The sequence below is a fragment of the Lathyrus oleraceus genome, chromosome 4 (genome assembly GCF_024323335.1).
Source record: "Lathyrus oleraceus cultivar Zhongwan6 chromosome 4, CAAS_Psat_ZW6_1.0, whole genome shotgun sequence".
Taxonomy (NCBI): domain Eukaryota; kingdom Viridiplantae; phylum Streptophyta; class Magnoliopsida; order Fabales; family Fabaceae; genus Lathyrus; species Lathyrus oleraceus.
In genome coordinates this window covers 423,755,174-423,768,557 of record NC_066582.1, presented here as the reverse complement: position 1 = coordinate 423,768,557, position 13,384 = coordinate 423,755,174, and the positions used below count along the sequence as shown (strand labels likewise).

Sequence of the window (13,384 nt, the reverse complement as noted above, 5' to 3'; positions counted from 1 at the left end):
CGTACTTAATCTTCTGAAATTTCTGTCAATATCCGTCAATTTTTTGGAATGGTAACGAGGCTGCCATTGATTAATATACCGGCTGAAAATTTTGAAGAATGTGTGCAAGCGAAGCAATATAAGGGAAAGTTCAGCAAGGATGCAAATCGTAGGACCAAGAATCACCTTGAGGTGGTGTATTCAGATGTGTGTTGACTTATGCAAGTAGATTATGTTGGTGGCAATACAAATTTTGTCACATTTATCGACAATCTCAGTAGAAAGCTATAAACATACCTAATCAAGAGAAATGATGAGGTATTTGAAGTGTTTAAGAACTTCAGGTTCATGGTTGAGAGGCAAAGTGGTAAAAAAAATGAATTTTATTATTAAATCCAACACCAGAATATTGAGTATATGCCTCTAACGCAACCTCCTGGCTTCTCTTTTAGACTCCAATAGAGTGAGAACATCATTCACTCTAACAGGTCCTTTCACATTCCTCATAATGCGACGGGTCGGGTCATCCATAAAACTCACTCTAACTTGAGTCACCTGTCCCCTTGAACCAGTGCGGCCCACAATTTTCTCAACCTTAACATACTTCACTTGACTATCCATTCTGCTCAAAATACAACAACATTTATTGACTAGAATCAGGTGGTTGAACTATGATGGTCGTCCCCATTTTACCATGCCATCCTGACTGTCACATAAAAGAGAATGCCCAGTCAGAAGTTGGATTCGTGTTTCTAAAGAGGGGATGTTCTCTAATTTCCTCCTCTGTAGGCTCTCTGCCAATAGCGGTGACAAATGTTTCAGAAAAGTAACGACACATTTCAATCGGTTTTGTTTCTAACCGAGGTGAATATGTTATATATATATATATATATATATATATATATATATATATATATATATATATATATATATATATATATATATATATATATATATAATATATATATATAATATATATATATATATATAGAGAGAGAGAGAGAGAGAGAGAGAGAGAGAGAGAGAGAGAGAGAGAGAGAGCTTGTAGCATTCAATTTCACTTGTCTAAATAACACAAATATAACCCTAACGAAGAGCCCTAAACAACGAGAGTCATAAACACATATCATCTTTAATACAAAGATGTTATATGTTTAGTGCTCTCGTTTCTTCTTCAGAGATCCAAATCATTTTCTTTTACTTCTTCTTCAGAGATCTGATACGTCAAACATCACTACTCATATTATTTTCATGATGCCATGTTGTTGTTGTTTTTATTGTTGTTATTGTCGTCGTCGTCATCGTCGCCGCCTCCCCCGTCATCGTCAATATTGTTGCTGTTGTTGTTGTTGATGATGATGATGATGATGTTGTTGTTGTTGTTGTTATGGTCCGAAATCCTAAAGGGTTTCTTGTTGTTTTATTGTTGTTATTGATGTTGTTTTTGTCGATGTTGTTGTTCTTGTTGTTGATACCCTAAACCCTAGAGGTTGTTTATGGACTGTGTTGTTGTGGATTGTTTTTTTGTGTTTTGTTGTTTAATGTAAGTTGTTGTTTTTTAGTTGAGTTTATTAAATCTATATGTTTTATTTTAGTTGTTTCTATTGTGTTTGAGTTTGAAATTGATATTGATATTGAAATTATATTTTTTTTATTCTTTGTGCAACTCTCATCTTGTTCCATCGAGTCGAACTTATTATATCTAATGTCGATTATTTGTTTCACTAACCCCTATTTGAACATATAACCTAGTAAATTTATTTTGGAAATAATCATATGAAAAATTATGTTGTATCTGAAGCTTATCTTACACTGATTATTATTTTCTAGCATTCTGAAACTCGCCATTCATCTCATGTTGTTTTATCGTTAAAATCTCTCTAATACTTCTAGTTTTCGTTTCACTTTCTTTCATATTTGTTCATTTTTCAAAGCATCAAATTTTATGCTTTCAAGAATGAATTAGCAGAAAAGGAAGTGTTGAATAAACAACTTGAAACATTGAAGAGGTTTTAACCATAAAACAACATGAGATGAAAGATGAGTTGCAGGATGCTTCAAAGTCACTAATCAATGTAAGTTGTTCTTCAAATATAACACAATTGTTCATATAATTATTTCCCTAACCAATTTTGAGAATTTATATGTTCAGTATAGGGTTTAGTGAAATAAGCAATCCACATTAGATTTAATAAACTCAAAATTGTTTTACCCCTCAGTTTTATAAGATAACTGAGGTGAAAATATGGTATATTCGTCGGTGAAATGACATAACCGATGGGACATGTATTTTCGCCATTTCAGAATTGAAAAAAGTTCTCCCTGGGGATCAAACCCATGACCCTTACACATACCCATCGATTTTTTAAAAGCTGAGAGGTAAGACCCTGCTTGTGCACTTTTCATGACGCCCTTCGTTACCTTGCTTGTGAAACCGAGGTAAGACCTTTTTTTCAATGGAGGTAAAAGGTGTTTTTTCGTTGTAGTGCTTTTGACGCTTTAGATGAAGGCTTGATAAGTCACATAGCCGTATCTCCTTCCTAAATTCATATGTCCACCCGAGCCTTTGCAAAAGCGTTCGAGCATTGGTGTGAGTATCGAGGGTTTGAGCCATCTGTTTGGATCTTTTTCAATTTGTTTCTTATATCCTGAACTTCAAAAGAATTTATTCGTGGCCAGGGAATCATTTCTATCCTCCAATCGAACCATATGTTCGGCGTATACATGGATAATTGGAAGAACGTCAATGACCATTATATTTTGGCAACTCCCTTGAGTCAGGGGCCTCATTCGATCTCCGGTAAGGTTACAAAATATGCTTCAGCTCCTCATTCCTTTTCCTCTTAATGCCGAGAAAAAGTTAGAAAGTATTGGTATTGGGACCATTTTGAACGGGAATCCCTAAATTATTCTTTTATTGATGATGATAAGCTTACCCCTGACTAGCAGTTGTTGAAGAAAGATCTAGTGTCCTTATGGGAACAATTAGGTTATGAGGAGGGGAAGAGCCCTGAAAAAGTAGGGTCTATGAAGCAGCAGAGGCGAGTTAATTCTCGGGCTATCTTGGACGCTTCTAGTGCTAAGGAGAGTATATGACTTTTTGATGAGGAGATTTTTTTTTTGATTAACTGTGTCTCCTTTTTTTGCAGATTAATAACATCTCTCAGGAACCTTTATAATATAAGGAATACTATGGAATCTATGAACACTTCTAAGGTTCTTTATTCCCCTAGTTCTTATGATTTTACTTCTATACAACGTACTTAGACTGTCATTAGTGAACAATCTTCTGATACTGTTGTTCCGTACTCTGCCCTTCCTCCCCCGAGTTCAACAAAAAAAGTGAAAAGAGGAGTAAAAATTCTCATGACCGTACACTCTCTTCAATTGACGACTCCAAAAAAAGGGGACGAGACAAAGATCTTGTCGTCGAGGATTTTGGAAAAAAGACAAAGACTTATGATTCTCGATCCGTTGGGATTTCCCTTAAGGCTCTCGATGTTGTGATTGCCAAACTCCCAATCGTCCTCTCTTCCCGGGTCCATCATACGTCCCAAGAAGTGAGAAAGTCATTCTTGGAACAAGATGCCGCTTATGTTCAAAATTTGTGATACTAAAAAGATGGAATTTGATGGCTAAAACAACATATAATTTATTTCGCAAGGCTTCTTTACTAACACTGGCTACTGCTGGACGAGGTGACATGATGTTGCATCTCAAAAAATACGATGCTTCGCGATGGTCGCAGAAAATAGTTTGAACAGAGTCGCCACCAAACTTTATTTATTCCAATGAAGAAAAAGGAAAATATCGATAAAACCTTAAAAAGGGTTCGTCGCAACCAAATTCGGGTTCGGGAGTTGATTACGCAAGGGGAAGGTATTAACACTTATCACGTCCGTTGTACTCAACGGGAACCTCTTAGTTAAATTTGCGATTGAATGTTATCTTATGTTAATTGTTTTCTTCGAATGATCAAATTTGAAAAAGGAAAATAAAAAGGGTTGCAAAAATGTTTTTCTTAGGGTGCTTGACGAGATTGTGGGTCTCGCTCCTATGTATCCTCCAATACAATGAGGAACACAAAGCTTTGTAGTTCGGAGAAAGACAAAATATATTTTTGGTGTTTTTTGTTATAGTGCTTAACAAGACGTGAATCTCGTTTCTACGTATCTTCAGGTACGATGAAGAACTCAAAGTTACGTAGTTCTGGGTAGCAAATGAGTGTTGTTTGGTTGATTTTAGAAGACGAATTTTTAGGCTGCATTCTAACTGTAGCGGTGTATTCGTCGCTATATGATTTATTGATTAAACCATAAGCAAAGTATACAATGAATCGAGTCGCCACCGCACTTTTATTTATCCTAAGGACTGGTTAAAAAGCGAACAAAAACCTAAGAAGTTTTACACGTAGAAAACTAATGAAAAAGATCAGAGAATTTGGGTAAGGGGTAAATTACACAATGGGAAGGTGTTAGGCACCCATCACGTCCTAGGTACTCCTAGGGAGCCCTTTTCACACTTGTTGTATATAAAAATGTTTATTTGTTTTGACATATTGTGCAAACATGAATGGGATGGTGAGAAAAGAATGTAAAAGTTAGTTATTTTTGTGTTCGAACGGATGAACCCGTTGCCTACGTACCTTCCATCAAAGGTAAGGATCAAAACGCCGTAGTTCAGCTAAAAGATTTCCAAAAATTAGCGAGTTCATTTTAAAACACAAGCACTAAGCCTTTTCATTACCAATGGGAGAAAACTCAACCCGAATCAACAATCCACCATGCGAGGACGGCTTCAACATACTAGTGAGGGGTTAACCCTATAATAAGTATGGAAGACTTACAATCAACTCACTAAGGATAAGGTAAGATTTACATCAACCACTATGGTAATTAAAACCTATGGCTAATGTATGAAAACATATTAACAATGGACAAAGCCAAAACAATTGAATGGGTGAAGTTAGTTGATTATGATTATTCACAAAATATGGTCAAGGTATGATTAAGATTGATTCAAAGAAGTTTTATGAAATGGAGTTTAAAAAATCAAGGACTTAGGGTCCAAGTTTCTAATTTGAAAAGAGGTGAGAATGTTTGCACAACAAGTCAAAGTTTTTGAAAGCAAAGTGTGAAAAGGGTTAGGACAAAGAGGGTATGGATGATGGAACGTAAAACTTCTTAGAAAGTTTCACCTCTTGAGATCATATAGAAGATGATTCAAGGGTGTCCTTAGGAATAGGCAACAATGCAAGTAAAAATAAAAGCAAGGTGATACCGGATGCCATCAATGGTCTTATACCAATCTCACAAACAAAAGCGGATACCGGATACCAATAAATGGGTTTACACCAATCTCCTAAAACAAAACAATGATACCGGAAGCCATCAATGGACTTATACCAATCTCACAAAGCAAAAGCGGATATCGGATACCAATAAATGGATTTACACCAATCTCCTAAGGTAAAACAAAACTTGGATGTCAGATGTCAATCTATCTGGACTTATACCAACCTCCAAAGGATGATCATAGGAATACAAATGCCAACAACATGGTCTTATAATTGCATCCTCACATACAACAAACAAGCGAAAGCAATGGACATGAGTGACCAAGTGAAATGGTCTTACAGTCTATCCCTTCCAAATCCTAGGAACAATGGCCAAAGAACATGGTCTTACAATTGTCCTCAATGGGTAAACCAAACATGGATCAAAAGGTATGCAATGATGATCATGCAATAATGAACAAATTAATGATGATAAATGCACAAGGGCAAGCATGCAAACATGTACAAATGCAACAAGCAATCAATCAAACAAAGTCATTTAGCACTCACTATGACCAAACAATTAGGCTCAATCAAAGGGTTAGACTTAAAAGTCCACTGGAATAGGGTAAATGGCGCTCTTAACCTTGACATTGAGAGCCAAGGTGAAGCAGATGAAAGGATATGAGGGGTGTGCCTCATCACTCTTATCCCTGGTCAGGGAGAGCATTGAATGTCAGAAGGTGTGGGAGTTCAGAAAGATGGAACTCTCTCCACAAGTTAGACTCGATAGATCTTGGGTTTTTACTCACTATGCATCAACACAAGTGGTGTGAGCAAGGTGAGTGACTCACAGAATAGTAGGAGATAGGCTACATATCTCTTTTGTCTACCAATTGCCTCACATGAGGTCTTTACCTGCTTGGGGACAAATTTAAACAATCACAAACATCGCCTCTTAAGGAGGACTTTAGACAGGTGCCTGGCTAAATAACAAGCCAGGTCTTCCAGACTACATGGAGACAAGAGAGTCTACCTCAATGCTTAAGCAAAGCAAAGCAATAGCAAGTTCTCAAAGGAACTAAAGCGACTATGGTACCTGAAATCAATCAAATATAATCAGTATCCCAATCACAAAGTCAAAACAGACAAGTTATGAACCAACAGACAACACAATCAATCACATGTGCAAAGCATAAACTCAAAGCAAATGAGTTAAGCATCCTACAAAACAAACCAAGTTAGTTCATGATAATCAAATAAACCAAAATCAATCAACTTGAATTAAACTCTTCTTAAAGCAATTGCTTCTTTAACCTGAAAAAACAACTCAAATGTGAGAAGTAAGACCACTAGGACAAGCCTAGGGTCAAAAGGAGGTGAAAAATTCAAAACAGAAAGTGAAAATTGATCAAAATCAAGATTTATCAAACAAGAGTAGAATCCAATTGGTCTCACATCAAAACTATGTACCAAATCCATTTCATACCCAAAACATGTCAAATTATGCACTTTGGAATCACATTGGAGCAAACAGAATGATCACACTCAAACCAATATTAAAATAGCTCAATAAATTCCAGGAAAATTCAAGCTTAAACAGAACACATTCAATGAGCCACATATCAAATTTCATGCTATTTGGACAAGTGGAAGTAAGGCAATTAAATTCACTAAATCATGGTAAGCAAAAATGAACCAATACAAGGTTACAAATGATGTATCAACTTTAGGCAAGTGTAAAACAGAAATGACATAAGATAAATGAGTCACTCTAAAGCCAAAATTAAGTTAAACATGTTAAGAACCAATCCACAAAATTTCAGCTTCATATGATAAGGCATGAGAATTTCACAAGTCATGTAAGATGATCACTCAAGAAAATCCCAAAAATGACTAAACAACAAATAAAATCTCAATCAAATAGGAAATTGATCAACAAATCCTACAAAAGATAATGCTCAAACTAGACATACAGATGTAATCACATGCAAAAATCCAGAGCAAATGGCATTCAATAAGCATGGAAACAAAATTCAAGAAGTGGACATAACCTAGTCTGACACACATTGTCACACTCATAAAGATCACATCATATCTCCTAATCCAGAAATGCAAAATTAGCAAACCATATACCAAAATCACCAGGAATGAGTCTAGATCATGCATATAAAATTTCATGCATTTTGGAGCAAGCATCAAGATTTCATGAATGAAATGGCAAAACATATGCAAGAAACATACATGAACAAAGACACTAGACCAAAATAAAAACCCTCCATGCACAACTTTTATTATCATACCTAAAAAAAACTAGATGAAAAATGGAGATCAATGCAAAAATTCCCAGCCAAATTGGATCATCCATGAATTATTTGTGATTTTTTTGAAGTTGAATGATAGAAATGAAATAAACATTTAAGAATAAAATGAATTAATTGGCGCGGATGGCAATTTGGTAATTATGGAGATCACTTAATGAAACGCTGAGTTTCATTAAGCGAGCTGGCAACGCGTGAATGGACGGCGAAGGCGGGAAACAGCAATTCGAAAACAAAGCCAGGCATAGCGAATCAAACGCGAGAACTGGAGGAAAATTTGAACACAACATCGTGTTCTTCATGCTCATACCGGTCAACAGCAAATCATCACGAAAATCGTCATGCCATATATGGATCGAATCCTCATTCAACCTAGATCATGAATCTAACAATGATTTGACCTAAATCTAATCATGCTTCACGGATCGAGCCAAGAAAGTTTCACATCCAAATGTTCAGATCTACATATCTTCATCAATACTTAATGAAAATCTATGATCTAAGTTGCAGTGAGTTCTATGTTGTGAGATCTACAAGACGCATATCAAGATTTCATGGATTAGAGGATTCGAATTCTTACCTCTATGAAGCAACAACTGTGAAATCGAGCTCCTCAAGGCTCCAATGGTGAAAATAGATGGACTAGGATGATGCAGGAGATGAATAGAAGTGAGAATTCAGCTCAACAATGCTCCAGCTTCGCGAAATCCCTAACTGCCATGGAAGTGAGCTTGCTTCGACAGTTGTAATTCTCAAAGCTTCTCCACGATTTTTGCCTAAAACAGATCTTCAATAGTACCTATTGATGATGATTATCACAAGAGAAACCAAAAAGGATCATGAAATTCGAAGGAAAAATTGAAAAAAAGTTTGAAGAATCTTGAGAGAATTTGAGATTTTTTGGATTTTGATCTGAGATTGTGAATGTGGATCCGATTTTTCTGTTATGATTAGGCTCTTATAGTCTTGTTAATCCTATGCCTTAATCATAATTAGCACAAATTGGAAGTGATTAGCAAATTGCACATGTTATGCATTTTGGCCAAATTGCCCTTTTGCCCTTGTAGCCAATGGAACAATAAATTCTCCTTTGAAGCAAGTCACAAATCATGTTTAGAAGTGAATTGAATTGGTTTGGTGTGAAAATCCCATGTATTTTTGAAAATCACTATTTTTCCCACCAAATTTTAAATGGTTCACTTGAAAAATGACCTTTTTATGTGAAGGTTTTTAATAAAATGTGATGATGTATTTGGATAGTACACATCAAATGTGGTTTGCTCAAAAAAGAATCACCCAAATTGGCCAAATGGTTTGAAAGTTATGCTACTTTGAAATTCCAAAATTCTTGAAAATGATTCGATCATAACTTGCCAACCACACATGAGAAATGAGTGTTCTTGGACTTTTTGGGAAGGCAAGATCAAGCTCTTCAACTTTCATGTTGGACAAATTTTGATTTGAAGCTTGGTTCATGATGTAATTTTGAGGAGAATGACCTTCCATTTTTGGCAGGTGAAAATTACAGGTCACTACTATTTTGGGAAACTTTTTGTCTGACCTCAAATCCTTCACTGTGGATGTTTGAAATGTTATATGAGGCTTATATGGACATGAAGGAGACCTTTCCAACCATCTCACACCTTCCAATCCCTGATTAAATGCACAGTTGACCACAGTTGACTTTGTTAGGGTTTTGGTTGACTGAGCCATGTTCTGATGAATCTCAAGCCTTTTTCTCTTGAGATCTTGATACCAAATGATACCACAACTCATATGAACTCTTGATGAATGATCATGGTGCCCAAATTCTTCAAGAATGGCCACCATCCATTGCTCAATGAATGATTTGACTGTTTTGACCTAGTTTGCTTCATCTGCAAGAAACAAGGTTAGATGACAATATTTTTGTACTTTTGGGTTAGTAAACAAATGAAAAGCAATGATATACAAATTCAATACATGCTTGGTGATCAAGAATCACACTCACAAAATAGCCACCCACTAAGAGGGCAAGCAAAGGTGCACAATGATCCTTGAGGCAATGAATGATATGATATGATGCCTGGGGGATCTTAGGGACAAAATTGGGGTCTTACACTAACGATTAAACATTGACTTGTCTACTCACGGTGAAGGCTTACACGCTAGCTTGTATACACATTAGAAGGGACTAAGCAATGTTTGTTTGAAAAGGTTTTGATTGCACGGGGTGCGAGAAAAGGTAGGTTGAATTGGTTTTGATCACACGGGCGAGAAAAGATAGGTTTAATGTGTTGAGTGTTTTATTTTAGGGTTTGGAAGACGAATATTCATGACTTGCAAGCAATTACTACTTGTGTCTAATATTCAGGACTATGAGTGAACCTTTCACCAAGTAGTCTTTTTCTTTCCAATCTGTTGCAAAAAAATATTTGAGCATTTACAAGTGTTTTGAATGAGAGACAAACACTTGAGCTTGCAAGCAATTACTACTTGGGCTTAGTGTTCGAAACTATTACTGGACATTTCACACAGGTAGTCTTTTTCTTTCGATTTATTGTGAAATTGTGACATGTTTGTATTTTTAGAGAAAGACAAAGTATTTATGGCTTGCAAGCAATTACTACTTGAGCCTATTACACCGGGGCTTTTACTGAACCTTTCACTTAGGTAGTCTTTTTCTTTCATTATTGTTTGAAATGGTCTGAGTATGAATTAGTCATTTTGAATTTGATTGTGAAAAATGCTTGATGTTGGATCGAACATTTATTTGTATTTGCGGATAAATTGTACTATGAAAATGGTTTTGAATATGAATGAGATGGGTTTGAAAATGATTGTGAATCGATAGTGAAAATGGTTTGATTTTTGAAAATTGCTCGACGTTGGATCCAATTTATTTTTATTTTTTTTAAAGTGGTTAATTTTACGCAATAGGAAAATGGTAAAATTATTACACATCATGGGAATGTGAGTATATTTGTCGAATAAAGATATAATAAAACGATTAAGAGCAAACTCATCAGACAAGTAAATGCAAACAAAAAGATCTCATTGTAAGAAGGTCCAAGAGTAAGCCACGAGACCGAAAATGAGTCGAAATAAAAAACAACTGAATTTAGCGCTAAATTAAGCTAACTTAAAGTGGGTTCATGTAAGAATTACTCTATAAGAAGCAGGACAACAAAAGCTATGCGTCCGAGTGGTTTATGAAAACTAAATTGAATTTTAGGCTTCGAAATCGCAACGCAAGGAACCAACAGCTCGATGAATTGTACAATATTTACAAAGGTAAAATAAATTGAACAAAATAATAAATTTAACTCTATTTTAAGCTAACTTAAAGTGGATTCATCTATGAATCACTCTATGAAAAACTGAACAACAATAATATTGCAAAATTGAATTTACAAAGCAATGAGAAATTTAACAAACTCGATAGACTATATACATTATTCACTCATCACTAGGATTTCACAAATTAAAAGACAAAAGCCAATACTTCTACACCATCCAATTATAATAAATTGAACTATCTAATTCTCTATATTCATGTCATTTTAGATAACATGGTGGAAAAGTCCTTTTTTGTTTGTTTTCTGCTTAAACCTTATAACGGCCACATAATGATTTGGGTAGAAAATTGAAAATTAATTTTCTCCACTATGGCAACATGGAAGATTTTGGGAGTACATTAAATCATTTCCAAGGAATCACTCTCATTGTAGATGATAGACAAAAAACTTCAGAGAGAACCTAAGGCTATCTTAAAAAAATAAAAGAATCAATAAGTATACACAAGATATGATTTAGTTAACGAAGACATCACATGCTAAAAAGTGAAGAAAATCAAAGGGGTCAAAAGATAAATAAGTTTTATTCTTGAAATATAATTTAATTTACAAAATAAAAAGTGAATAAAAAGCCAAGAGGTCAGAAGATAGCACAGCATAAAGAAAAACTCGTGTAACTAAAGATCTAGAAAAAACATAAGCCAAAGAAGGGGAGTTTTTGGTAAATGGAGATGAGTTAAGGAAAATTTGAAGGTTGATGGTGGTGGCGCGAGGTGTTTTGGGTGCTGAAATGGAAGTGGCGATAAGAAGGTATACTGGATTAGTGGTTATGTTAGTTGTCCATTCACTAGTGGTCATGCTTTGAATTTGAGAAGGAAAAACCCTCCAATGAGGAGGCTTTGTTGGGCACAAGATGTGGATGAGTCCTTCTTCCCAATGTTATTCACTTGTGATTTTTCTTGGATTATCATTTATATCAAGACTACCCTTATATTATTTTAGGTGATAAAACAAAGTTTAGAACTTAGATGAAACAAAAATTCAGACAATTTTAATAAAACAAAAACAAATTAAATTAATTGTTTAATTAAATTTAATTATTTTTTTCTGATTATTTTGACTACAAAACAAAAATAAAAGGATTAAAAATGAATTAAATCAGACGCAAAAATGTTCGAAAAATTAAACTGAATGCATCAAAATGATCAGTGCGAAATAAAATTCTCCAAAACATATATGTTTTGATCAATTTTTGAAATAAAAAAATGATCGGTTAAAAGGCTCAGGCTGATCAAAATGCGATCGAAAAAGTAGTCAAAAAAATAAAATGAGCATGCAGGTTAAACTATACGAACTGTAGATTAATAAAATTGACTTCTACAAGCTCAATTTTGAAATTTCACGCACAGTTGAGAATCAATTCAACTGATTTGCTTATATGTCCAAAAATTTATTCTGGTCGACACTGTAGGCATTATGCGTGATGAAAGTCATGTTATGCTATGAAGATGATGCAAAGTAAAGTAAAGTCGGATGCATGAAAGTTTTTTTAAAAATGCTTGGACAAAAAGGGGGTATGCCACATGCTCGTGCTTGATGACCTTCTAAAAGAAAATGAGCAGGAGGGTAATTATGAAGCAACTAATTGTGAGTAGATTTCTCTTCAGGAGGTGGTGTTGAAACTTTAAATAGAGTTCAATTAATCTAGGGAGGATGCTGATTTTTGGAAGGTTGATGCATGTAAGCTTTCAAATCTTCAAATGGAAGTAGAGACTCATGGTTCTCCCTCTAACTTAGCGGATAAAATAACAGGAAGTAGAGAATCAAGATTTTGGAATAATCTAATGCTTCTTCTACAGAGTCTTTGTCTCAAGTGGTCACTTAAAAGCTCTGAAGGAGGAACGAGAGTCTTCAGGAGGAATTCCTAATGTGCTTTAGAAGAAATATCTTCGGGAGGAGCGAGAATCAAGGTTCTGGAAGAAGCTAATGCTTCTACTATGAAAGCCCCAATGTGGTAATGAAGGTTAATATGTTACCCAAAGAGGAAAAGAGGTTCAAAAGGAATTCATGTATGTATAATCATCATGCATCACACTAGAATGAAAATAGGTTTCATTTAGCGAGAGTGTTGTAGTACAACGTAGCTCGGATGCACTCCTAAAAGTTATTGGTTTAGGAACGTCTAAAGAGAGTGTTGTAGTACGAGGCATAACTCACATGTCCTTCTAAACTATAGAACTCAGTAAGAGTGTTGTGGTACATAATATAACCCACATTTACTTCATGAATAAGCCATAAGGCTAGTCATGATACCATATTCATCAGAGTAGATGATACTGTGCATTGAATACGTCATGGGGTCAGTGATGGTACCACAATCATTAGTTGGATGATTTGCAAATAAGAGATAACGTAACTTATGAAACACCCTTCTTACCAATTGAAGATTAAAAGGTAAAACACTTGAGGCGAAAATAAATTTCGTTGGTCAAGCTGGTATGAGGTGGAACTGTTGATGGTAGCGTGTCTTGGGA

At 35.2% G+C, this 13,384-nt stretch overlaps 1 protein-coding gene across 1 annotated transcript; it reads right to left on the bottom strand.

The window, feature by feature from the left end:
- Positions 1-379: 379 nt before the first annotated feature.
- On the bottom strand, positions 380-600 carry LOC127075828 (40S ribosomal protein S28-like). Its single transcript, XM_051017316.1, has one exon. The coding sequence runs from the start codon at positions 598-600 to the stop codon at positions 403-405; it is 198 nt and encodes a 65-aa protein (XP_050873273.1). The 3' UTR covers positions 380-402.
- Positions 601-13,384: the final 12,784 nt, after the last annotated feature.

What these genes read in the sequence shown, in the direction of transcription:
- LOC127075828 (XM_051017316.1), bottom strand. Translation starts at nt 600, where the DNA reads ATGGATAGTCAAGTGAAGTATGTTAAGGTTGAGAAAATTGTGGGCCGC.